General features: G+C 43.1%; 1 protein-coding gene across 1 annotated transcript in view; it reads right to left on the minus strand.

Annotated features, from left to right (window-relative positions):
- prss12 (serine protease 12) overlaps positions 1–27,698 on the minus strand; it is a 64,426-nt gene that overhangs the window by 22,411 nt on the left and 14,317 nt on the right. Inside the window, exons 3-9 of the mRNA XM_088341392.1 lie at positions 23,635–23,807; positions 23,420–23,570; positions 21,485–21,663; positions 19,172–19,313; positions 17,358–17,578; positions 9,360–9,501; positions 773–978 (exon numbers count right to left, since the gene is read on the minus strand). Of these exons, the coding sequence (XP_088197518.1) occupies positions 773–978; positions 9,360–9,501; positions 17,358–17,578; positions 19,172–19,313; positions 21,485–21,663; positions 23,420–23,570; positions 23,635–23,807 (1,214 nt within the window). The remainder of the gene's footprint in view (positions 1–772; positions 979–9,359; positions 9,502–17,357; positions 17,579–19,171; positions 19,314–21,484; positions 21,664–23,419; positions 23,571–23,634; positions 23,808–27,698) is intronic.

A 27,698-nucleotide genomic window follows, 5' to 3' on the forward strand; every position in this document is an offset into this window, starting at 1 on the left:
AAGTAGACGCACAGAGAACACAAGAAAATTGATTAGGAATCAAGCCTTAACCTCAGCCTCAGAAGAAATATTCAAAAGAAGCTAACAAAATGTATGACGCTACAAAATGTAAACGTACATTAAATGCATCGTGAAAAGAGGAGTTCACGTGGCTTGTAGCAGACGACGCGACGCAAATATTGCATGAATGAAGAGGAGTCAATCCAGGTACATATTGATGGCAGATGGAAAACAGCGATGTCATATACATGCAATGAATGTTATAAGTAGATGTATAATAAACTTAATTTTAATGTGTTGTTCTGTTACATATTTTGATTATCAATCCTTAATACCTTGCAACAATTTTTTGTTTTTTGCGATGAGTCGTCTTATTGTGTTTCAAATTGTGAAAAATGGGGCAGGCAACTTTATGGCAACTGTGAAAAGTTGCCTGCCCCGGTGTTTGGTAACTTTTTGTCACGGGTTTCATGACAAAATCAGGATAATGACCATAACAGAAATCCTCTCCTCTAATATTACAACCTCACCTGAGATATATATATATATATATATATATATATATATATATATATATATGTAACATATATATATAAGTAGAGAAAAATATGTGTGTTATACAAAAAATATATATATATTATATATATTTGCTGCTGACATATATATGTATTACTAGTATCAATGACTACTGGTATCGGTCTAAAGAATCCTATACACCCCACTCAGTTTGCCTTCTCAAGGCACGCATTCAATACAAATCGCACAGACTTACCTTTGATTTCGGCAAGACCCAATTGCAGTTCTCCGTAGTCACAAATAACTCCGGCGTCCTCGCCATGGCGACAGTTGTGAGTGCCGGGCGTCTGCTTGATGCAATCGGCGATGGAGCGCTCCTCGCCGCTACATTTCACGTTGTCCACGTGGATGGGGCCAGAACCCTCGCCAAAGTACGCCATCACACGGGCTTTGGCCAGTCCGCTGGAGGAGTAGGAAATGACCGGTTAAGATACGATATGATCTTCGGTATTAGTTGAATTGGATTGTCTTTATTATCATTGATTTCAACATTGTGATGCAGAGGGATTAGACTCCAGGGCAAACATGTCATAAAGACAAAAATAGATACAGGCTATCGGGACAAATAGGCAAACACTATTTACTGTCAGGATTACTGATAACTCAGCTGTGCCCGCTCTTTTGGTGCCAACTGCCGCGGGTTCTGATTGGCTCCCGATCAGTATTTGAACCCAGTCCTGTCTGTCCCCTTTTGTCAGACCGACTGTGAACCTTAGTGAACACTAAGCTGTCCCCGGCTTCGTCCCATTTTTGATCCTGACCACGTCTGCTCTCCCGTCCTGGCTTCCGACCTCTTTTTGTCCCAGACTACGTCTTCTCTCCTTTTCTCGCTTCCGACTCGCTTCCGACCCCGACCACCTTTTGGCTCTCCTGTCCCAGCTACCGACCCGCTTTGACACCGCCATCGCTCACCACGCAAGATCCACTTCCGCGTCCAGAGCACAATCCGAGTATCACAGCAACTTGCTTCCCGTGTCCACCGAACACTGGATCGCGGGCGCAGCCCTTTCTCTTCCTTTCAATAAAAACTTGTGAGAAACGCAACGCAATTGGGTCTTGTCTCCGTTCTGTTCCTGACAATTTACAATGTAGTGCTTAGAGACTGGGCTAAGGTTGTAATATTAGTGCAAAGAAAAAGAATAGTACACCGTAACAACATTGCAATGAAAATAAGTCATACGGTATATATTTTCACAATTTTGTGCAATACCATTTAGTAGCAAATACGTCGCAAGGTATGTTTTCACAGTTTTTTCACTTCTTTAGGGTGGTGATGGCCCTTGGAAGGAAGCCTGTTGTTCTTGTTTTGTTGGACCTGGAGCACCGAACAGAGGGCAACAGGTCAGAGTGGTGGTGACCAGTGTGGGAAGAGTCCTTTAAAATTACGATGGTTCTTATATGGGGTTGAATGCCGGCAATGACCACTAGACTGGGCAGAGATCAGCCTATCATCTGTATGCTTTCATCATATCACATAGTGATGTCGTATGCCAGAATGCTCTCAACCGTGGCTTTGTACAAGGACACCAGCAACTTCTGTTTCTCCTAAGAGCCCTCAGGAAGTGGAGTCACATCTGGGCTTTGCCCACCATAGCTTTGGTGTTGGAGGACCAGGTCGTCAGTGATGTGCACGTCCAGGAGTTTGAAGGATTGGACTCTCTCCACACTGTCTCCATTGATGATGAGTGGGTCTGGGTCTCTGCTTGCCCTCCTGAAGTCGAGTATGGGTTCCTTGGATTTAGCGGTCTTGAGTATTTGAATATTTTTCACCGCGTCAACAGCGTCTCCACCTACCTCCTGTATGCCGCCTCATCCCCATCAGAGATGAGTCCCACCAAGAAGAGGTTGTCGGCAAACTTCACAATTATGTTTCCAGTAATGGGTTTGTGAACTGTCTGAGGTATACAGGGAAGAGACGTCGCAGCTGAGATTCACAACCCGAGGTAGGATATCTTACTCCTCCAGGATCTTTGGGACAATGGTGTTGAACGCAGACCGTAGTCCAGGAAGAGCATCCTGACATAGCTCCTGCGTTTCTCCAAATGGGTCACTGCAGCATAAAGTGTCGTCAGAGGGGTGGTTTGCTCTTCAGGCAAACTGATGAGGGTCCAGTGTGGGGGTAGGGAACTTTTGATGTACTGGAACACCAACCTCTCAAAGCACTTCATTACCACAGGCGTAAGTCTGACAGGGCTGTAGTTTTTGAGGTTGACCACTGACGACTTCTTCGGGATGCAGATGATGGTGGAGGTCTTGAGAAAGGGTGGAACTGTACCTTGTGACAGGGACCGTTGTTTTCTGTTCCAAGTATTTTTTATGTGTTTACCCTGGACTGCCATATCTAATACTGTTTTTAATGGCAATGAAGATAGTTCAATAACTTTCTAATTCAATAATCTAACACTGAAAAAAACGGAAACAATTAAAAAATAATGTTTACTTTTACAAGAAGAGTGAAATCCACACAATAAATCTGTCATGATTACTGATTTGGGGCACATGAGGCTGCCCTGTTGGCACCAACAGCCGCAGGACCTGATTGGCTGTTGGACTCTTTTTAAACTCCGGTCTTCCAAAAGAAACCCGTCAGATTGTCTGCGAACCTATGCTCTCAGCTAGGCAAGCTTTTGTACTCTCCGACATTATCATGCCATATTTTCCTGCCTGATACTTGTTGCCGATCTTTTTCCGGACCCGTTTCTGCTTTTGCTCCTGCATCCCGGCCATCGACCTGTTTTGCCCTGTTTCCTGCCTGATACCTGTTGCCGAACTCTTTTCTGGACCCGTTTCCGTTTTGCTCCTCCGTCCCGGCCATCGACCTGTTTTGCCCTGTTTCCTGCCTGATACCTGTTACAGACCTCTTCTCTGGACCCGTATCTGTTTTGCTCCCCCGTCCCGGCCATCGACCTGTTTTCTCGCTGTCAACGACTACCCTCGCTCGACACAGAAGTGCCACTTCTGCGTTCCTGCCATCAGCTAACCGTGACCGACGATCATCGGATCGTGGATGCAAGCGCTGCTCTCTTTCTTAATAAAAACTCAGTAAAACGAACGTTATGGGTCCTGTTTCCGTTCCTGGTCTGCGACAAAATCAGACTCAGACACAGTTCAAGTGTGAAAACACAAAACAACATTTCAGTTTAACTCAAAGTGACATAATACTCCCTGTACGTGTCGTCCGGGTTAATTTGGGTCAGGAAGGAGACCGTTTATAATTTGTATCCCTTTTTTGCTTCATCTCCTCGAGAGAGTTGTGGAACCCGTGGGAAGTGTCATGTGTTTAACAAGCTTTTCACCACACCCATCTTCAGACGGGACCACGATCTCTGCCCTTTGCTGTTTGCGGCACGCTCTGGATTATGCTAACCAGATGTGGCGCTCGCCCAGGGTTGGGTAGGGTTACTTTAACTGGATTACTTTCAATTACTTTTGGATGACTCCAATACCTAATATGCTAATAAAAGACAAAAGAAACTAAATAGGAATAAAATGACTCAATTTTGTGTAGGCTTGGGAAGTAACGGAATACATGGAACGGCAAAAATGATGTCAGCAAGCTGTTTGGATTTATTTTCTTTTTGTTTCTGTCGCATTTTATGTTCGTTTTGCCGGAGATCAAAGAGATCAAAGCCAGGAGAGAAAGCTTACCACGTGTTGTGAGTCATCATTTTATTCATATTTAGTTTCTTTTGTCTTTTATTAGCATATTTGGTATTGGAGTCATCCAAAAGTCATTGAAAGTAATCCAGTTAAAGTAACCCTACCCAACCCTGCATTTGATGTTCGTTTTGCCAGAGATCAAAGAGATCAAAGCCAGGAGAGAAAGCTTACCACGTGTTGTGAGTCATAACTTTATTCATATTTAGTTTCTTTTGACTTTTATTAGCATATTTGGTATTGGAGTAATCCAAAAGTAATTAAAAGTAATCAAATTAAAGTAACCCTACCCAACCCTGCATTTTATGTTCGTTTTGCCGCAGTTAAAAGAGATCAAAGCCAGGAGAGAAAGCTGACCACGTGGTGTGAGTCATCATTTGATTCCTATTTAGTTTCTTTTGTCTTTTATTAGCATTTTTGGTATTGGAGTAATCCAAAAGTCATTGAAAGTAATCAAATTAAAGTAACCCTACCCAACCCTGCATTTTATGTTCGTTTTGCCGGAGATCAAAGAGATCAAAGCCAGGAGAGAAAGCTGACCACGTGTTGTAAGTCATCATTTTATTCCTATTTAGTTTCTTTTGTCTTTTATTAGCATATTTGGTATTGGAGTCATCCAAAAGTAATTGAAAGTAATCAAGTTAAAGTAACCCTACCCAACCCTGCATTTTATGTTCGTTTTGCCGCAGTTAAAAGAGATCAAAGCCAGGAGAGAAAGCTGACCACGTGGTGTGAGTCATCATTTGATTCCTATTTAGTTTCTTTTGTCTTTTATTAGCATATTTGGTATTGGAGTCATCCAAAAGTAATTGAAAGTAATCCAGTTAAAGTAACCCTACCCAACCCTGCGCTCACCTACACATCTGCAGTGGGAGAAAACCACCGAGACCGCTTTGTAATTCCAGAAAGGGGGACGGCGCTTCAAAGGGACGTGATAATTGGACGCAGAGTAGATGAGATCGCCCGTCACTTAGCGATATCTGCTCCCAGAAGAGGTTGTTTAGTTTGGCGATGAATAGCTAAATCATTTCAAAGCCAAGAAAAGACCGACGTATACGGTGCGTAGCAATGGTTGCCGGGGAAGTGAAAACGTGATGACTTAATAAGTGGAAACAGAAACACGTGTGGAGATGAAGAGATGAAAAGAAAAAGAGGAAAATATGAGGGACAACAAAAGCCAGATCCGTGACATGATGATGGATTTTCAAGCCGATTTGACGTTCTGGATTCACTTAAGTCAAATACTGAGTGATCGCATTGCTATGTAACAGCTCAGGGTTGGGTAGGGTTACTTTTAACTGGATTACTTTCAATGACTTTTGGATTACTCTAATACCAAATATGCTAATAAAAGACAAAATAAACTAAATATGAATACAACTATGACTCACAACACGTGGTAAGCTTTCTCTCCTGGCTTTGATCTCTTTGATCTCCGGCAAAACTAACACAAAACGCAGGGTTGGGTAGGGTTACCTTAACTTGATTACTTTCAATTACTTTTGGATTACTCCAATACCAAATATGCTAATAAAAGACAAAATAAACTAAATATGAATAAAATGATGACTCACAACACGTGGTAAGCGTTCTCTCCTGGCTTTGATCTCTTTGATCTCCGGCAAAACTAACATTAAATGCAGGGTTGGGTAGGGTTACTTTAACTGGATTACTTTCAATTACTTTTGGATTACTCCAATAACAAATATGCTAATAAAAGACAAAAGAAACTAAATAGGAATAAAATGATGACTCACAACATGTGGTAAGCTTTCTCTCCTGGCTTTGATCTCTTTGATCTCCGGAAAAAACTAACATAAAATGCGACAGAAACAAAATGAAAATAAATCCAAACAGCTTGCCAACATCATGTGTTCCATTACTCCCCAAGCCTGCACAAAATTGAGTCATTTTATTCATATTTAGTTTCTTTTGTTTTTTTATTAGCATATTTGGTATTGGAGTAATCCAAAAGGAATTGAAAGTAATCCAGTTAAAGTAACCCTACCCAACCCTGGTAACAGCTCACAGACATCGTTCATTTTTATTGAAGAATCCTTGCAGGGCCAGAGGAGCGAGTGATTGTAAAAACAAAATATAAAACAATACTCTATCGATTAAAAATTTGAACGATTTACTTGTTACCGTATTTTTGCTTATTTATAAGCAATGTTCCCTGTGATTTTCCAAGGGGTCTGAGCGTTTACACAAAGTCGGTGAGCAACACTTGAAACAACAGTGAGCAACGGCAATCCCAAGTGTGGCAACTAATCCATTATCAAACATGTCCAAAACCTGACATCAAGTTACATTTTGCGGAGTTTCTGGCAATGCAAAAATGTTTTTCTCTTTTGAATGAATTGACTCATGTACTATTGCAAAGGTTGTAAGGCCTACAAACGTCGTTTGTTCTTACAATTCTTTCACAAGATATCCATTTCTTTTTATTTCCTGATATATTTTGTCGCATAATATTAACATTTTGGGGGGCTTATTTAAATCTCATTGTGTTTATTTTTTCCGAGTTGTTACTTTTTTCATTTTGTTCTCTATTTACTTTTTTCCTACATTTTTTTATTTTATTTTTTTCTGGCTTTTTTCAAAATGTTTCCTTTTGTTTCTTTTTTCTCAGCTTTTCACTACTTTTTCATTTTGGTATTTTTTTTCTTTTTGGTTCTATTCCCCGTTTCCTTTAATGCATTTTGTGCATAATATTACATAATATTTGGTTATGTTGGGATTAAAGAAGCAAAAACAACCTGAAGAGCCGTTTAGGACCCGAAAGAGCCGGTTCCTTATAGTGAGCCGAGCCGAAGAAGCCGGTTCTCGACAAACTCTACTAACTTTACTCAACTTCGTTGTACTTCCACTCGACTTCAAAATACTGCATTTAGAACCAGGCGTCAGGGGAACCCGTGTATTTTTATCTTCATGCACTGTAACTTTGACTTAAGTCGCTTCTTAATTAGTAATTTTGAGCCTTCATTTTGTGCGCTGGCTAGATTTTCTTGTGCGCTAAGAATGTGCGAGCAGTGCGCAATTGCGCACACGCACAGCTTAGAGGGAACACTGACTATAAGGCATACCTCACAACCCGACACTGGACAGAAATTTAAAAATGACCCTACAACCCGGTACGCCTTACATACCGCAGAATACAGTGGAGTAAAATGGATATGCATACAAAAATGAAAGGTGTGGATTACTACACGAGGTTTCACGTGTCAGGACCAGAACGGAAACAGGACCCACTCACGTAACGTAAGAACAAGTTTTATTATAGGAAGAGAAAGCGATGCGCTCACGATCCGGAGATTGCTGGACGTGGAAAGCAGGTTGCTCTGAATGCGGAAGTGGATTTTCCATGGCGAGCGATGGCGGTGTCGGGAGTGGAAAAAACAGGTCAGTAGCCGGGACAGGAGAGCAAAAAACGTGGTCGAGATCAGCAACGAGTCGAAAGCCAGGAGAGGTGAGTAGACGGGGTCAAGATCAAAAAACGGGTCAAAGCCGGGAAACAGACGGGAGCTAAAACACGGGTCAGGCGAAAAATGGCTTGCGTTCAAAAACGGAAAAATCGCAGACGGACCGACAAAAGGGGACTGACAGGACAGAGTTCAAATACTGACAGGGAGCCAATCTGTCAACAAGCTGCAGCTGGCGCCACACGGGCGGGGCCAATTGGGCGCCATGGCAAAAGTGACATTACGGTATACTTCCGTATTTGAGCAATGATTGATCAGTCAATAACCTTCGCATGCAACAGGATTCAGACCTTGCAGAAGACAGAAAACAGAAAGTCTTTCAACGAAATACTATATAAGCTCTTTTACGTATGAGATTGTTGATGCACAGGTGAAGAATTAGAATGTACTGTTCCAGGGGTGTCCAAATTCAGCTTGGGCTTCTTTGAACAGTCTTTAATAAATTCACCCTTTGTGAAAAGTTTGCAGTGCTTGGCAATTAGCGTTGCGACTTTGTAGCTCGCCTTCGTAGCTCGCCTTTGTACTCAATAATAAGTCGAAACAACACCTTGTTTATTTTCCCTGATTGCCCATTTGACATTATCTTATCCTCACAGTTGCCATGACAACAGCATCATTCCAGACAGGACTACAGAGATGGCCTGTACGGAATGAACAGCGGCAGGGTGCCTATGTCCTTCACACTCGTCCTCTAGTCGTAGTATTTACGTTCTTCCTTTTGTAGTTATACTTTCAACAGGACTCAGAAAATCTCGGACAGAGTTTGTTTGTTGTCCTAAGATCTTCTGTGTCTCCATGACCTGTAAAACTCGACACGTTTTTTGTTTTGTTTTTTGTCCAAAGGCAGGCAGGGTCCAGACCTCAGCCTGGAAGGCAAACTTTGCCGGCAAAAAGCAGTCGAACTATAGTGAAGAAGATACTGAGGACGAAGAGCACATAGGAGGAGCCCACGACTGTGTTGTTGGGGAGCTTGTACGGTTGGCTGTCTTTCTATTTCTCTTTGACCTGCAGGTTCTCGAGAAAAAGCCCTGCTGTGCCGTTAAAACAGCTTCTAGTTGCTTCACCTTTTAACAGCGTTGGTTTTCAGTTAGATCAAATCAAATGCCTTTTTGTATGTTATGTAAATCATTGGTGGTTAAGATTCTTGCTTTCACTGCCGTGACCTGGGTTCGATTCCCGTTGCATCTCATTTTTTGTGATTGGGATTAGCGGTACTATACTACCGTAAAACCTCATGTGTTATCCATGGACAAACTTTGAGTTCTTCTTTAAGTAGAGAAAAAATGCGTGTTATACATAAATCAATATATCTCATCTCATCTTATCAGCTGCACCGCTTATCCTCAGTAGGGTCGCGGGGATGCTGGAGCCCATCCCAGCAATCATCGGGCAGTGGGCAGGGGACACCCTGGACTGGTTGCCAGCCAATCGCAGGGCACACGGGGACAGACAACTCACTCGCTCAGTCACACCTAGGGACAATTTGGACCGGCCAATTCACCTGAAATGCATGTTTTTGGAATGTGGGAGGAAACCGGAGTGCCCGGAGGAAACCCACGCAAGCACGGGGAGAACATACAAACTCCGCACAGTGAGGCCGGGAGCTGGATCAATATATATTGAATATATTTGCAGCTGACATACCTGTATCCCATCTGACGACAAACTACTTCAGCATCCTGGTCGGTCCATCCGTCATCACAAACCGTTCCCCACTGACCGGATAGATAGATCTCCACCCGACCTTCCTTGGGGCTTTCTCCCCCCACAAGTCTCACGGGGACACCTGGACAACACACACAAAAAAAAACTTAAGGTAATGTCTTTACAGGTCCTCCAACAGTACTGTTGAGTTGCTACCCCTCCCCCAATAACCCTATTCGTGACAACCCCGACATTATGCTTTGGGGGTGTTTTTCTCCACATGGGACAGGACGAGTGCACTGCATTAAAGAGAGGATGACTGGGGCCGTGTATTGTGAGATTTTGGGGAACAATCTCCTTCCCTCCGTCAGAGCGTTGAAGATGGGTCTTCCAACACCACAACAACCCGGACCACACAGCCAGGAAAACCAAAGAGTGGCTCCGTAAGAAGCACATCAAGGTTCTAGCATATCTTCTTTATTATTCTCTCCAGTTTTCGTTCCCGTCTAGTTTGTCCTGTTTATTTTCAATATCCTGTTTCATTATCAATCCTGTGTGTCCGTCCTGTATATAATGAAGTGTCATTATAAAGTCTGTTGTTATTTTTTTTCCGGGGCATTGCATCATGCTTTGGGGGTCTTTTTCTGCACATGGGACAGGACAAATGCACTGCATTAAAGAGAGGATGATTGGGGCCGTGTATTGAAATGTGAGATTTGGGGGAACAACTTCCTCCCCTCAGTCATAGCATTGAAGATGGCTCGTGGCTGGGTCTTCCAACAAGACAACGATTCGGAGCACACATCCAGGAACCAAGGAGTGGCTCTGTAAGAAGCACATCAAAGTTCTAGCATTGCGCAGCCAGTCTCCAGACCTGAACCCAATCAAAAATCTTTAGAGGGAGCTCAAACTCCGTGTTCCTCAGCGAAAGACCAGAAACCTGACCATTCTAGAGAAGATCTGTGTGGAGGAATGGGCCAAAATTACTCCTGCAGTCTGTGCCAACCTGGTGAAAGACTACAGGAAACGTGTGACCACTGTAAAAGCAAACAAAGGCTACTCTACCAAATATTAACATTCTTTTTCTCAGGTGTTCATAAACGTATTTGCAGCTGTATCACAAAAACAAATTGTTAAAAAATTGTGCATTGTGATTTTCTAGGATTTTTCTTTTTAGTTTATCTCTCTCACAGTGGAGATGTACCTACGATGAAAAATTCAGAGCCCTCCACGTTTTCTAAGTGGGAGAAAGAGCAAAACATTCTGTTCCATGCTGGTAATTCAAGTCCTTTACTTTCGAGAGTTTTCGATTTCATTTATGTTTAATGGTTTAGTCCATATAGAAATGAAAACCATAATTACTTTTTTTTTTTTTTAAACAAAAATTATAATCTAAAATAATGTTCCGTTCTGTTCTTAAAACAAGCTCTAGGCCACAGGAGTCAAGCAGGCGGCCCGCGGGCCATATTAGGGCCGCTGAGGGATTGAATCCGGCCCGCGAGACAACATTTAGAGAAGCGCAAGAGAAAAACAAGCTGCAGGTTGAAATATGTCAACTTGATGTTGCCAAAGTCAGGTGCCTCCAACAAAGAGACTGTACTTGTAATTATTTCTCTCTTTCACTCTCTATGTCTCTCTTTTTCTTTTCCTTTGTTCCTCTTTGTTTCTTTCTCTCTCTGTGTCTTTTTAACTGTTTTTGCTCTAACTTCCTTTTTTCCTTTTCTCTCTCTTTCTCTCTCTCTTTCTCTCTCTCTCTCTCTCTTCCACCCTTTTTCTCACACTCTCTGTCTCTGTCTCTTTCACTCTCTATGTCTCTCTTTTTCTCTTCCTTTGTTCTTCTTTGTCTCTCTCCCTGTGTCTTTTTAACTTCTTTTGCTCTAACTTCCTATTTTCCTTTTCTCTCTTTTCTCTTTCTCTCTTCCTACCCTTTGTGCTTTCTTGTCTCTTTTCTCTCCTTCTGTCGTTCTATTTCTCTTTGGATTTCTCTTTCTCTCGCTGTGTCTTTTTAACTTATTTTGCGCTAACTTCTTTTTTTTCCTTTTCTCTCTTTTCTCTTTCTCTCTCTCTCTCTTTTCCACCATTTTTCTCCCACTCTCTGTCTCTGTCTCTTTCACTCTCTATGTCTTTCTTTTTCTCTTCCTTTGTTCCTCTTTGTCTCTTTCTCTCTCTGTGTCTTTTTAACTTCTTTTGCTCTAACTTCCTTTTTTCTTTTTCTCTCTTTTCTCTTTCTCTCTTCCTACCCTTCGCGCTTTCTTTCCTCTTTTCTCTCCTTCTGTCTTTCTATTTCTCTTTGGATTTCTTTCTTCCTCTCCCTTTCTTTCCCCCTCTCTCACGACCTCTCTTTTTATCTCTTTTGTTTCTCACGCTCTCTCTCTCCCTCTCTCTCTTTTTCTTTCTTTGCCTCGCCCTCTCTCCTTTTCCTTCCCTCTTTCCCTCTTTTCTTTATCTCTCTTTTTCTTTCTCTTTAATCTACTCGTCCGGCCCCCGACAGAATGTTTGTTCTATCCTGTGGCCCCCCGAGTTAGAATGAGTTTGACACCCCTGCTCTAGGCTTAATTTATGAACTACAACTATAACCTTATCCTCCTTGTTTTATAACCTTATCTTCTCTGTTCCTTCACCTTCTTGGGTTTTTTACCTCACTGTGAATGTGTGAACCTGGAGTGTCATGCCCAATTTTGTCGTCACAATATGTTAACCCATTTTGTAACAACGACAATAAAGGTATATTCTATTCTATTCTATTCTATATCGATTGTTCAACAAAATAATCCACTTTACGATTGCATATCAAAAAAAGCATGCAGTAGTCAAAACAACACGTTGTTTATTTTCCCTGATTGCCCATTTGACATTATCTTTGTCCTCTTCCAGACAAGATCCATGCACTAACATAACCTTAGCGTGAATTTCCGACAAGAGGGGCAAACAAAACACAAAGAGCGCCATTGAAAAGCGTAATCTCCGTCGTACGTGCTTTCCAAAATCAACACGGAGTAATCTGCAAGTGCACGGATAAGCAATCAGAAATCAGCACAAACGCTTTGCTGTAATGACATAATTCTTCAGAACGTCGCCCGGGCCCTCACCAGAGCTAAGCTGTATCAATAAAAACCCCCCGCACCCCTACCCAGAATGCCAAGCAGCTATTTCTGTCTCCGGTGATCTCTCACTAAAGAAAACGCTTGCAAGCATGCATAATCGCATATTATTACTTCGAGTTTGCGTTCAGCGGAAGCAAAACAATTAAACCTGTTACGTTGATTTATGGCAGCACGGCGGCGCAGTGGTTAGCGCGTGTGCGGCACAGTTCTAAGGTCTTGGGAACCTCCTGTGTGGGTTCAAATCCAGCTACCGGACTTACTGTGCGGAGTTTGTATGTTCTCCCCGTGCTTGCGTGGGTTTCCTCCGGGCACTCCGGTTTCCTCCCACATTCCAAAGACATGCATTTCAGGTTGATTGGCCGGTCCAAATTGTCCCTAGGTGTGAATGAGCGAATGAGTTGTCTGTCCCTGTGTGCCCTGCGATTGGTTGGCAACCAGTTCAGGGTGTCCCCTGCCCACTGCCCGATGATTGCTGGGATGGGCTCCAGCACCCCCGCGACCCTACTGAGGATAAAGCGGTGCAGCTAATGAGATGAGATGAGACATTGATTTATGTGTCTAGTTCAGTCCGTGAGTGACAAAAGACCTGCAATGTCTGGCCACTAGCAATACAGTAATCCCTCGGTTATCGCGGTCAATGGGGACCGAGACCACTTGCGAGAACTGAAAATCCGCGAAGTAGCGGCGCCCCTTTAAAAATGCATAAAAAACGTATACAGTATACCCCCCCTGTATACAGTACATCATATGGAATGCGGGTAGAGAGAGAGAGAAAGTGAAATTCATGTTATAACAAAAAAAAACTGTATGTACACGGAATAGGACTACCGGTTACATGTTGAAAATAAAAACAGTGAAAATGTGATATTTGATGAGTGTTTGTGAAGGGTTTTGGGAAACAACAGTTAAAAAAATGGTCTGTGTTCATTTTAATGAAAGTGAAAGAGCTACCTTCTGACAATAACAACATACTTTAGCTAGCGGCATCGAACGGCTTTTACAACAAATACGCGAAACCACACACAATTAGCCGTGTTTAGGTAGTACAAACAACCGCTCGCTTTTGGTATAATAAAGTCAAACTTCAGATGAAATGTGACAGAAGAGAATATACCTGCGTCACGTCGCCGAGTTCCTCTATGATAAACTGAGCGCCACATTAGAAGGTGGGAGGAGTTGAAGGAGGGGGGTTGAGCGAAGCGGCAATGACTAAGCATTGTTTCAGGGCCTCCCCCTCCCCTTCATAATAAGAGTGTCCAGACGGGGTCCTCAGTTGACATAAGCTCGCTCTCAATGGCGTCAAGTCAATAAATGCTTTGATTGAGAAGGTAAGGTATATTTTTTAGACCCGCGAAGCTCTGAACCCGCAATAGTGGAACCGCGGACTAGCACATAGTAGACCAGACCTGGGCACTCCGGTCCTGGAGGGCCGTATGTTCTGCATGATTTTTGAGGTTTCTCTGATCCAATACAGGTGATTCCAATCACCAGTATCGTTAACGAGCACTTGCTAGCTTGCTAACGAGGTTATAATTTGTATCACCTGAGTTAAAGAAGAGCAAACTTCAAGATCTGGCAGGACGTATGGCCCTCCAGGACCGGAGTGCCCAGGTCTGTAGTAGACCCTGGGATACGGTGTCCCCCGCCTTTAAATTTTTACTTAATTAAATGTACATCACACATCGGTAGTATTTACTATGTAATATTTTGTGATTTAAATGATTTTCATCCAGGTTACCGGGTGTTCAGAACGCTGTAACTCACAGGTGTCAATCAGGCGGCCCGCAGGCCGGATCAGGCCCGCTAAGGGATTGAATCCGGCCCGCGAGACAACACTCAGAGAAGCGCAAGAGAAAAACAAGCTTCAGGTTGAAATATGTCCACTTGATGTTGCCAAAGCCAGGTGCCTCTAACAAAGACACGGTACTTGTATTTGTTTCTCTCTCTCTCTCTCTTACCCTCTCTCTAGGTTTTCCACCCCTTTTCTCCCACTCTCTGTCTCTTTCACTCTCTGTGTCTCTATTTTTCTCTTCCTTTGTTGCTCCTTGTCTCTTTCTCTCTCTGTGTCTTTTTAACTTCATTTGCTCTAACTAACCTTTTTTCCTTTTCTCTTTCTCTCTTCCTATCCTTCTTGCTTTCCTTTCTCTTTTCTCTCCTTCTGTCTTTCTATTTCTCTTTGGATTTCTTTCTTCCTCTCCTTTCTTTCCCCCCCTCTCACGACTTATTTTTTATCTCTTTTGTTTCTGACTCTCTCTCCCTCTCTCTCTTTTTCTTTCTCTTTAATCTACTAGTCCGGCCCCCGACAGAATGTTTGTTCTATCGTGTGGCCCCCAGGTTAAAATGAGTTTGACATCCCTGCTGTAACTAATTTACAAAGGTAGAGCGGTTGGTGACCCCGACCTTAGAATGGATAAATGTTCTATCCCGGGTTGTGTTGTACAGTCCATTTTTTGCAACGGGGCAGGCTAATCAGCAGAGGTGGCTGCAAAATCTGGCATGACATCACCACTTTGGGGAAGTCGGATTTTCCAAAATGAGATTTTAATTGAGTGCAGGTTGAGTCGCATTATGACGTACTTGAAATGATTGTAAATGAAGATGTTAGTTTCCTCTGGAATACGTGTGCTATACATATCAGGAGTCAGATCGATTATTGCTACGTTAGCCAAAAGTGTCACGGTTCCCACGACACCCAATTGGCCCTGCCCGTGTGGCGCCAGCTGCGGCTTGTTGACAGATTGGCTTCCCTTCTACTTAAGCTCAGTGCTCTCAACAGGGTTGGGTAGGGTTACTTTAACTGGATTACTTTCAATTACTTTTCGATTACTCCAATAGCAAATATGCTAATAAAAGACCAAAGAAACTAAATATGAATAAAATGACGACTCACAACACGTGGTAAGCTTTCTCTCCTGGCTTTGATCTATTTGATCTCCAGCAAAACGAACATAAAATGCGACAGAAACAAAATGAAAATAAATCTAAACAGCTTGCCAACATCATTTTTGCCGTTCCATGTATTCGGTTACTCCCCAAGCCCGCACAAAATGTAGTAATTTCATTCATATTTAGTTTCTTTTGTCTTTTATTAGCATATTTGGTATTGGAGTAATCCAAAAGCAATTGAAAGTAATCAAGTTGAAGTAACCCTACCCAACCCTGGCTCTCAATCACCTTTTTGTCAGTCCGTTTACGAACCTCAGTGTATACTAGGCAAGCCTTTTTCGACCCTGACTCCCACCTGTCCCGTTTTGATCCTGACCACGTCTGCTCTCCCGTCCCAGCTTACGACCTCTTTTTGTCCCCGACTACGTCTACTCTCACGTTCTGGCTTACAACTCGTTTCTGACCCCGACTACGTTTTCACTCTCCTGTCCCGGCTCCCGACCTTTCTTTAAAGTATTTATTTCTTTATTTAGTCATTCAATACATATCTATACTACATGGATTTTTTTCTGTATTCGTTGATGCATTTAACAATATTTATTTTTTAATTTCTAATTTAATTTTTTTAGCATTCCTTTTAAATTGGTTGCCATGGTGCCCAATTGGCCCCATCCATGTGGCGCCAGCTGCAGCTTGCTGACGGATTGCTGACAGATTGCCTCCATGTCAGTATTTAAACTCTGTCCCGTCAGTCCCCTTTTGTCGGTCCATCTGCCAATCTCCGCTTTTACTAGGCAAGCCCTTTTTCGCCTGTCATGTTTTTTTTGCTCCTGTTAGTCTCCTGTTACGATCTGTTTTGAGCTAGACCATGTCTGCTCTACCGTCCCGAATCACGACCTGTTTTGATCTCGACCACGCCTGTTCTCCCGAATCGAATAACGATTCGTTTTTTGATTCCGATCACGTTTTTGCTCTCCTGTCCCGGCTACTGACTTGTTGTTTCCGCTCCCGACACCGCCATCGCTTGCCACGGAAGTCCCACTTCCGCGTCTGAGCAATCTACTCCCCGTGACCAGCGATCTCCGGGTCCTGTGTGCGCTCCTTTCCTTTCTTCCCAATAAAACTGTGAGAAACATTACGCGAGTGGGTCCTGTCTCTGTTCTGGTCCTTACAGTTGCTTGTTTTCTTTTATATTTTTTATTTGTTTTAGAATGTATGAATGGATTTATTAATGTATTTAATAAGTATATATTCCCTATACCTTTATCATTTATGTACACTGATTAAAGTTGAATGTATTATCATAAAAGAAGATAAAATCAAGTCTTGCAGCACAGCAGCTGATTGGTTAACACATCCGCGGCAAGGTTCTGAGGTCACAGTTTTAAATCCAGCTACCAGTGTTTCTGTGCGGAGTTTGCATGTTCTCCTCGTGCTTGCGTGGGTTTCCTCCGGGCACTCCGGTTTCCTCCCACATTACAAAGACATGCATGTCAGTTTAATTGGCCGGTCCAAATCGTCCCTAGGTGTGAATGAGCGAGTGAATGAGCGAGTGAATGGTTGTTTGTCTCTGTGGCTGGAAACCAGTTCAGGGTGTCCCCTTCCCACTGCCCAGAGATAGCTGGAATGGGCTCCAGCACCCCGCGACCCTACTGAGGAAAAGCGGTGCGGCACAGTTCTGAGGTCACAGCTTCAAATCCAGCTACCAGTCTTCCAGTGCGGAGTTTGCATGTTCTCCCTGTGCTTGGGTGGGTTTCCTCCAGGCACTCTGGTTTTCTCCCACATTCCCAAAAACATGCATGCCAGGTTATTTGGCCGGTCCAAATTGTCCCTAGGTGCGAATGAGCGAGTGAGTTGTCTGTTTCTGTGTGCCCTGAGACTAGCTAGCAACCAGTTGAGGGTGTCCCCTGCCCACTGCCTGAAGATAGCTGGGATGGGCTCCAGCACCCCGTGACCCTACTGAGGATAAACGGTGCAGATAATGGATGAATGGAAGATTGAGTCTTACTGGTGGAGAATCCGTCCCCGAGGCGTTCGGCGTCGCAGGCGATGTTGACGTCTTCATGGTGCGTGCAGTCGTGCCGTAACCACTCCTGACGCTTGCAAAGAAGTAAACTTGGCTCCTTGCCGGTGCAGCTCACGTCGTCCAAGAGAATCGGGCCAGAAGCCACCCCGAAGCGAGGCTCCGGCGTGATGTCCAGGCCTTCGGGGACCAGAGTTTGGCCGGACCTGCGTAGCACAGACAAGCAATATTTTATCTCATCTCATTAGCTGCACCGCTTATCCTCAGTAGGGTCGCGGGGGTGCTGGAGCCCATCCCAGCAATCATCGGGCAGTGGGCAGGGGACACCCTGAACTGGTTGCCAGCCAATCACAGGGCACACGGGGACAGACACCTCACTCGCTCATTCACGCCTAGGGACAATTTGATCCAGCCAATTAACCTGAAATGCATGTCTTTGGAATGTGGGAGGAAACCGGAGTGCCCGGAGGAAACCCACGCAAGCACGGGGAGAACATACAAACTCCGCACAGGAAGTCCGGTACCTGGATTTGAACCCACACAGGAGGTTCCCAAGACCTTAGAACTGTGCCGCACACACGCTAACCACTGCGCCGCCGGGCTGCCCACAATATGTTATATGTTAAAAAATTCTATTTACCGTAAATTCCGGACTATAGAGTGCACCTGATTATAAGCCGCACCCACCACATTTTAATAGGATAACCGCTTTTGTACTTACACAAGGCGCACCTGCATATAAGCCGCATGTGCCCACATTAAAACATGAAACAATCACAAAATTAACCCAAACCCGGCTTTGAGTCCCGCGATTGTAACTGAATGTAGAGTGCACAGCCCAAAAACCGCAGCTGGCAAAATAAACGGAAAATGAAATCAGGACTTAAGGTTTGATGCAGACCTGCAGAGTCCGGGTCCCGTTGAAAATAATCCAAGGGAAAAAAAAAAAGAAAAGTATATTTCCAAAGGTAAGGGTAGGAAAAATATATATCCACTATTGTCCGCTGTGTCCACAAACACGTCTCACCTTTACTCCACTTCCCGTCACTCCCGGTTGTTTTCACCCCTTCTTTTTGATTCGCCCGTTGAAAACATTACAGAATAAGTCTCTAAAATAAATACATTACAAAAATATACAGTTGCAAATACATATTATACATGGTTACACATATTTATAAAGAAAGACGGTACACCGAGAGAGTTTTCTAAGCTTTAATAATAATATTATAACTTTCATCCCAAACCGTGCCTGTGAAGGGTAGCAAAACGCTACTAGGAACACGCTCGCAGCACAGTAAACGGCTCTGTTAAAAAAACATTCCGTATTTGTAATAATCACGGTAAACCGTGCTCGTCTTCCTCCTTTTAACTGATGTCATCAAAGTCGTCTTCTCCGGTATGGGAAAGAGACTATGTCATACAGACGTCGTCCCACGCTCCCTGATTCAAAAACACGCTAGCAACACACTCGCAAAGTTAAGTTTACGTGCAGTTATCGGACTGCTCGATTGCATTTAGCTTGAAAGCTGCGTCATGTGCCTTTCTTTTTGCAATTTGCATGGTGAAGATATTTCTACGCTAATTTAATTCGTGCACAAGCTAAGAAATTGCAGTCTTCCTCGGCGCATATATTCCACCGGTCTAAATCTTACCTTTTATACTCGAGCGCCGCTGGCGGCCGTTAGAAAAATGACATGAATTGGCCGCATCACTGAATAAGCCGCAGGGTTGAACGATTGGGAAAAGAGTAGCGGCTTATAGTCCGGAATTTACGGTAGATATTTCATTATTCAAATGACCTGTAACCGAGTTGGCGACACACGACGTGAGTGTTTGAGTCCGTCCAGCCGTCATCACAAACCGTGCCCCATTGCCCGTGGTAGAAGACCTCCAGGCGTCCCTCATGGCCTCCTGCTCCGCCCACTAGTCTGGTGGTTCCATCTGTGTGGAAGCAAACCAGATAAAATCATGAGATGGTAAAGATTATACTGTCTCTGATAAGTTATTTACAAAAGTAATGCATTCAAAATATGGTCAAAAAATTTCACTTTTTATGTATTATCTCACTAGAAATAAAAGTGAAAATCTAGTAAGCTGAGAAAAACAGTAATTCATGATAAATAAATGAAAAAATATTTGAAAGATGATTATAAATGTTAAAAATGGTAAATAAGAAAATGTATCAACTTGCCAGGTCACATAATTTTTGGACCAGAGTGACTCAAACAAAAATTTAGGTGTCATATTTGACCCCGATTTGTCCACACGTTAAGAATATTACTAGAACAGCTTCTTTCCATCTTCACAACATTGCTAAAATTCATCCCATGCTGTCCCATTCCGATGCGGGCATTGTACTTCATGCGTTTGTTACCTCGAGTCTCGATGACTGTAATGCCCTACTCTCCCGTCCCCCCAAGTCCAAAATCAAGACCTTGCAACTGGTACAAAATGCTGCAGCGAGGGTTTTAACTTAGACAAGAAAGTTTGATCACAGGACCCCGATTTTAGCTAACCTGCATTGGCTCCCTATTAGCTTAAGATGTGATTTTAAGGTTCTGTTGGTAGCATACAAAATTATGCATGGACTTGCTCCCTCATATCTTTAAGATTTGATTTTGCCCTATCTTATGCTCAGGAGCCTTCGCTCAGAAAATGCTGGTCTACTAGTGATCCCAAGAACCAAGAAGAAATCCGCAAGTTCGAGAGTGTTCTCCATTCGGGTCCCGGTGCTTGCTCTCATGTAGGTTTTAGATCAGGGGATGGTGTATTAATAGTCTGTGGTTTGCAATAATCTGTGGTCTGTGCAGCCCTTTGAAATTCCTTGTGATTAACGGCATCACAAAAAAACATGACTTGAATGAGGTTTTTGAGTTTTTCCTTACCCTCATGAAGGTTTTAGATCAGGGGATGGTGTCATAATAGTCTATACTTTGCAATAGTCTGTGGTCTGTGCAGCCCTTTGAGACTCCTTTTGATTAAGAGCGTCACAAATAAACATGACTTGACTGAGGTTTTTGAGTTTTCCCTTGCCCTCATGTAGGTTTTAGATCAGGGGGTGGTGTCATAATAGTCTGTGGTTTGCAATAGTCTTTGATCTGCGCAGCCCTTTGAGACTCTTTGTGATTAAGAGCGTCACAAATAAACATGACTTGATTTATTTGGGAATAAGTCGCTGCTAAGTGTTATTGCACTACTTTTCATTAATCTTTTTCATTGCATAACCTAGGCAAGTCTCCAAGCACTACCTTGTAAATATCTTTACCCTGACCTTGTTTTTTGTCTTATTTTTTATCCCATAAGTCTTTATTGTGTGTTTATCTTGGGAGTGCAAACTCCTTGTTCATGACATTGTTATCAATGGCAAAAAAGACAATACTAAATCTAAATTCACTTTTGTATTGAATTCATAATCCCAAAGGCGAGAACCACCAGGAAAAGTATGTGTGTGTCTGTGTGTGGAGTCAAACTTTGGAACAATTTACAAAACGACATCAAACAATGTCCAACTATCCACCTGTTCAAATTTAAATAGGGAGACTACCGCTTTGGCTACCGATCTGAGAGCAACATCTACCGATTTCTAAAAATGTCACTATTCATTTTTTTTTTGGGTCGCCGAAATTTTTATGTGAACAAAGTTTTGCCGATTAAAATGTAGCCGAATTATCCATAGTCTTTATCATCGTCTTTTTCGCCGTTCTGCACCGGAAAAAGCTTTGATCGAGACTCGGCAATCATAATCTCGAACTCTACGTGATCTCAGAGGAATAAGAGTGCTAAATATCATGACTATGTTAAAGAACACCATAAAATTTGAATAATTAAACATTGTAATAATTACATGTAAACATAAAACAACAATAAAGTAGATTGAAAAACGAATTTTATTGTTGTCTTTTCAAATAATAATAATAATAATAATAATAATAATCGCGTCGAAAAAAAAATCTCTCGATTTCCCAATTCTGAAACTTAACATGTATGTACCCCTTTTTACTACCCCTTTTCGAACATATTATGTAACATTATTTTGTTGGTGAGTTATTGTTTTTGTTCTGTTTTTATTTCGATGTTCGAATAAAGTTTTCATTCATTCGTGCTAAAGTTACCTGTCAGAGGACTGCAAGAAACGCCGGCATCCTCGGAATGGAGGCAATTGTGTTCTCCCCAAGCGCTTTTGGGGCACTGCTCCAGAGTGAGTTCGTTCCCCGTGCATCTCACTTCATCCAGCCACACTCGGTTTAAGCTCTTGCCATAATGGGCCTGTCTTCGTGCCCGTGCCACACCGCTAAACGGAACCGGGAAAGATCTTGAGTACAGAACAGTGTTGATTTTACCTTTGAAAAGTGATGGGTCCCGGGGACTCGCATGCTGAAAATTCTATGGGTCCCAACAGAGATCTATGGTGACAAATATATAATAAAAATCTATATATTCATACAGTTATAATCATCAAATTATGAATTTGTTTTCTGCATCAATTTATTGTTGGTTATATACCGATTAAAGGGATAACAACAAACCTGTCTTTTTTCCGTTTTCTCCTTTTATACCTTTTTTCCTTAACTTCTTTATACAACATGATTCGTAATATCAATCATCAAAGCAAGTGAGCCGTTTGAGAGACGGCTCTCTTGAATGAGTTGAGCCGAAAAAGCCGCTTCTCTAAAAAGAGACGGACTTTTCACCACACAACTCGAGATCGGCGTGCAGACGAAAACTCGAACCGCGAGACCAAAACAACAATGGCGGATCTGCCTGACGAAACGTTTGGAGTGCGGTATATCTTTGTTTTAAAAAAATGTAATCGGGTAATAATGACAATTTTGTGTCAAAAAAGTTGCGTCCCGGGCAGTGTTCCCTCTAAGCTGCGCGCACAGCTCGCACATTCTCAGCGCACAAGAAAATGTAGCCAGCGCACAAAAATGAGGGCTCAAATTACTAATTAAGAAGCGACTCAAGTCAAAGTTACAGTGCATGAAGGTAAAAATACACGGTTTCCCCTGACGTTGTGTCCTAAATGCGGTATTTTGAAGTCAAAGTCGAAATAGAACGAAGTTGAGTAAAGTCAGTAGAGTTTGTCAAGAACCGGCCTTTTCGGCTCGGCTCACTAAAAGGAACCGGCTCTTTCGGGTCCTAAACGGCTCTTCAGGTTGTTTTTGCTTCTTTAATCCCAACATGACCAAATATGATGTAAAATTATGCACAAAATGACTAAAAGGAAGGGGGCAATAGAACAAAAACGAAAAAAATACCAAAATGAAAAAGTAGTGAAAAGCTGAGAAAAAAAGAAACAAAAGGAAGAGAAAAAAAGAAGGAACAATTTAGAAAAAAGCCAGAAAAAAAGAAAAGAAAGAAATGTAGGAAAAAAGTAAATAGAGAACAAAAAGAAAAAAGCAACAGCTTGGAAAAAATAAACACAATGAGATTTTATTAAAGGAATTTTAAAAAAAGGGAAAAAGAAGAAAAAGTTTGTGTTGCATTCAAATAATTTCCAATTATATCAAGTGAATCTTGTTGCCAACATTGTACTTCCACTAAAAATGTGATTAAGTACAGTTCTGTATCTAACAACTGACAAAATAAGCCCCCAAAAATGTTAATATTATGCAACAAAAGATACCAGGAAAAAAAAGAAATGGATATCTTGTGAAAGAATTGTTGTAAAAACAAACGCCGTTTGTAGGCCGTACAACCTTTGCAATAGTACATGAGTCAATTCATTCAATAGAGAAAAATAATTTTGCATTGCCGGAAACTCAGCAAAATGTAACCTGATGTCAAGTTTTGGACATGTTTGATAATGAATTATCTTGCCACACTTGGGATTATGGTTGCTCACTGTTGTTTCAAGCGTTGCTCACCGACTTTGTGTGAATGCTCAGACCCGTAAGGAAAATGACAGGGAACATTAGTCCCGGGGACACACGTTGATTTGAGACTATGCGTCCCCAGCAAAAATGATGCGTTTAGGACGGAGGGACGCGGGCAAACCAGAACACCGACAGAATCGCATGGCTTTGAAATCCACTGGATATTTTCACCTCAGCCCCAGCTGTCGACACACCACCTCGGCATCGCTGTCGTCCCATTGGTCGTCGCATACGGAGCCCCACTCGCCGGCGTGGAAGACCTCCACCGTGCCCTCGGACACCGACCGGCCCCCCACCAGCCGTACGGGCATCATCACCGCATCTGGGGAAAGTCATCAAAGAGCTCAAAGGCGCCGTTCTGCAGAAACGGATGCATTGAAACCGACCGTGATGCTTGGTGCAGGTCACGGCTGCAGCCGTGAGGCACCGGCCTCCGTTCCAAACGGTTTTGGGACACTGGAGAAGGTCGGGTTCGTCTCCGTGGCAACGGACGGACCGCCAATGGAGCTTGGGTGTGTTCGGATGAGGCAGGGGGAGAGCGTGAGCGTGGCCTAAGAGGCTGGAGGGGAAAGGAGGTTCAGATTATGAATTCCAAACTGCGAAAGAAAATAAACGAAATGGGGAACTAAGTTGTTGCTGTCTGTTTTTTCTTGAAATCAGGTATCACTCGATGGCCGCTTTCTCACGGAAAGCCTTAACTCAGCAGGAATTGGGCACGTGTACCTAACCGAAGACTGGCTACAAATTCATCCACCAGCCGCGTGTGCGGCACAGTTCTGAGGTCATGAGATTGAACCTCCAGTATGGAGTTTGCATGTTCTCCCCGCGCCCGCGTGGGTTTCCTCCGGGCACTCCGGTTTCCTCCCACATTCCAAAATCAAGCATGTCAGGTTAATTGGCCGGTTCAAATTGTCCTTAGGTGTGAATGAGCGAGTGAGATGTCTGTCTCCGTGTGCTTGGCCTGATATCCCCATTTGTCTCCGGCTACGACCTGCTTTTTGACCACGACCACGTTTTGCTCTCCCTTCCTGGCTTACGATTCATTTTCGATCCCGATCACGTTTTGCTCCCCTGTCCGGGCTAACGACCTGTCCGGGCTAACGACCTGTTATTCCGTCCTTGACACCACGATCTCCTGCTTCCGAAGATCCAATTTTGCATTCGGAACACGCTCCGATCCTGTGAGCTTCTTGATTCCCGCGTCCAGCGAGCACCGGATCGCTGGTGCTGCCTTTCCTCTATATCTCAATGAATGTGTGAGAAACGTTACGCGATTGGGTCTACTCTTTGTGCTGGTCGTGACATTATTTTCATTTAGTTCTGTGAAAATGTCATAATTGCCCTATTTGGAACACCTGTGGCAGCTTGATTGGCGCCAACAGCCCGGACAAACTGATTGGTGGCCACGCCCTTCTTAAACCCCTGACTTTGCCAGATCGTTGCGAGCTGTTGTGTTTCACTCAGTGAGCGTTCCCGTCCGATTTCGTCCCTGTTAAAACCTGTTTCCTGCCTGATTCCCGTTTTTCGACCCGTTTCCGAACCTGACTACGCCTGTTCTGCCTGCCGCCTGCCTACGACTACTATTACGAACTAGACATCGCCTCTGATCTCCAGCCCTGGTCAAACGACTTGCCGTTCCCGCTCTCCGCCAGTCTTCGGATCAAGCAATCAAACAAGCCTTACTCTCACTCTCTTTCAATAAAATCTGAGAAACGCATGCAATTGAGTCCTGTGTCTGTTCTGGTCTGTGACAGAAAATCACGATGCATATTGCAAAAAACAAAATCTTACCCACTGGCAGGGAGTTTTGCTTATTTTATGCTTCCATTTTCTAATTCTGATATATTTTAACTTGGTTTTCCAGTGAAATAAGAAAATATATTGATGGTTTTACCTTCTATTTCTAATAAAACATAAGAAATATCATCCACACCATCTGGTCTTAGTGATCATTTTGCTCATCTGGAAAACATTTCCAGCCGAATAAGAAAAAAAAGAAATAAATGAGATACATGATTTCTTATTTTAGCAATTAAACAATCTTAAATATAGTATTTTGGGGGGTGCGGGATATGCATGTTGACACGTTCCCTGCAAATCCTACAAACTAAAAGCAGAAAGGTTTCAAGTTGCATCCAGCAACTAGATGGCAAGTGCTTTTGCACCCTTCGGTGTCCAGTAAGCAGGGTTGGGTAGGGTTACTTTAACTGGATTACTTTCAGTGACTTTTGGATTACTCCAATACCAAATATGCTAATAAAAGACAAAAGAAACTAAATATGAATAAAATTACTCCATTGTGTGCAGGCTTGGGGAGTAACGGAACACACGGAACGGAAAAAATTATGTTTGGATTTATTTTCATTTTGTTTCGGTCGCATTTGATGTTAGTTTTGCCGGAGATCAAAGAGATCAAAGCCAGGGGAGAAAGCTTACCACGTGTTGTGAGTCATAGCGGCGCTGCCACGAGCGGCTGCCTTTTCCAGCAGCTGCCCTATTGTTTTATTGTCTGCTCCTATCTTCGGTGTTTTTCTTCCCGTTTTGACAACTACACTATGGATTACTTCTATCCTATGGACATGGGTTTCAGCGCACAAAAATGCGTTTATTCAAGGAATCAACTCCTTGCCCTGAAGAATTCTCGTGCCGGCGTGATGAAGGGGCCTATCGTGGAAGAAGAGCCGGAGCTAGCTAAGCGGCTAGCAGCGTTATAAGTCTTCGGTACCGTCCGTAATCATGGTAAATGCGAACTCACGACCAAATAAGATCATCGGGTGCTGGTGGAAAATATCGAAGCGCACAGGGAGCGCAGTTGCTGTGTTTTGCGGAAACGTGGCTCACGTTTAGCATTCCGGACGCTAACGTGTAGCCACCCGGAGCTACCCGGAGCTATCCGGCTTCAACGCCGCTAAACAGAGACACGAGAGCCGGGGGGAATCGGAGAGGAGGCGGACTTGCTAACACGAGATGGTGTATCCCTGGATTTTCATCTGCCGCAGGGATGTCGAACTTTTGGACTAGCGTGACGTCATCCACTCCGCTACAAGCACCCCTAGGGCATCGTGTTAATCTGTTAATAAACAACAGGGTAGACTGCTGGAGTGTGAATTTCCCTACGGGGATGAATAAAGTATCTATGTATCTATCTATCTATCTATCTATTTATCCATCTAAAAGACAAAAGAAACTAGATATGTGCAGGCTTGGGGAGTAACGGAACACATGGAAGGGCAAAAATGATGTTGGCAAGCCGTTTGGATTTATTTTCATTTTGTTTCTGTCGCATTTGATGTTAGTTTTGCCGGAGATCAAAGAAATCAAAGCCAGGAGAGAAAGCTTACCACATGTGGTGAGTCATCATTTTATTCATATTTCGTTTCTTTTGTCTTTTATTAGCCTAATTGGTATTGGAGTCATCCAAAAGTAATTGAAAGTAATCCAGTTAAAGTAATCCTACCCAACCCTGCAAGTAAGTGTGCAAGTGTCTGACATCTGCGTTCTGGGCTTTCTGCCGAGAGTTGGCCTCTTGCGTGAATATGCAAGCTTGCGTGCCGCTTTTAGTGTCGACAGATGGAAGTTTGAAACGTGCTCCCTGAAGTAGTGAAACCGTATGTGGCGCTGACCTTTCTTTTTTCTTTTTTTTGCTCTAATAAAAAAGTGTACGCTGCAAGAAATGAACAAGAAATGAAAGTCTTGGTCCACGAGCACAGGGGTGTTAAGCATGCGGCCCAGGGGCCGGATCAGGCCGGCAAAGGGTTTAAATCCGGCCGCGGGTCTAGTCAAGTCCCAGTTATTTGTGACGCCCTTAAATCAAAAAGTCTCAAAGAACTGTGCAGGCCACAAGAACACTATCCCCAGATCTGAGACAAGGTCGAGAGAAGCACAAAACAAAACAGAGCTGCAGTTTTAAATGTGTCCACTTGATGTCACCAGAGACAGGCGCCACTCCCAAAGTAACTGTAGCTAAATGTATTCCTCTCTCTCTACCTCTCTCTATTTTTCTTTAACTCCCTTTTGCTCTCTTTCTCACCCTCTTTCTTTATCTTTTTCTTACTCTCTATTGCTATTTATTTTTCTTTCTTTTCTCTCTATCTCTATCTCTTTATCTCCCTTCCTTTCTTTCTCTTTGTCTCTTTCTCTCACTCAGTCTCACTTTCTCTCTTTTTTCTCTTCTCTTTTGATTCCCATTGCTCTCTATTTCACTCTCTCTCACTTTCTTGCCGTCTCCCTCCCTCTTTCTGTCTGTCTTTCATTATGTTTCTCTCTCTCTCTCTCTCTCTCTCTCTCTCTCTCTCTCTCTCTCTCTCTCTCTCTCTCTCTCTCTCTCTCTCTCTCTCTCTCTCTCTCTCTCTCTCTCTCTCTCTCTCTCTCTCTCTCTCTCTCTCTCTCTCTCTCTCTCTCTCTCTCTCTCTCTCTCTCTCTCTCTCTCTCTCATTGTATTTCCTTCTTT

Source organism: Urocampus carinirostris, chromosome 8, assembly GCF_059441175.1.
Source record: "Urocampus carinirostris isolate Australia breed hairy pipefish chromosome 8, RoL_Ucar_1.0, whole genome shotgun sequence".
In the NCBI taxonomy this organism is placed as follows: domain Eukaryota; kingdom Metazoa; phylum Chordata; class Actinopteri; order Syngnathiformes; family Syngnathidae; genus Urocampus; species Urocampus carinirostris.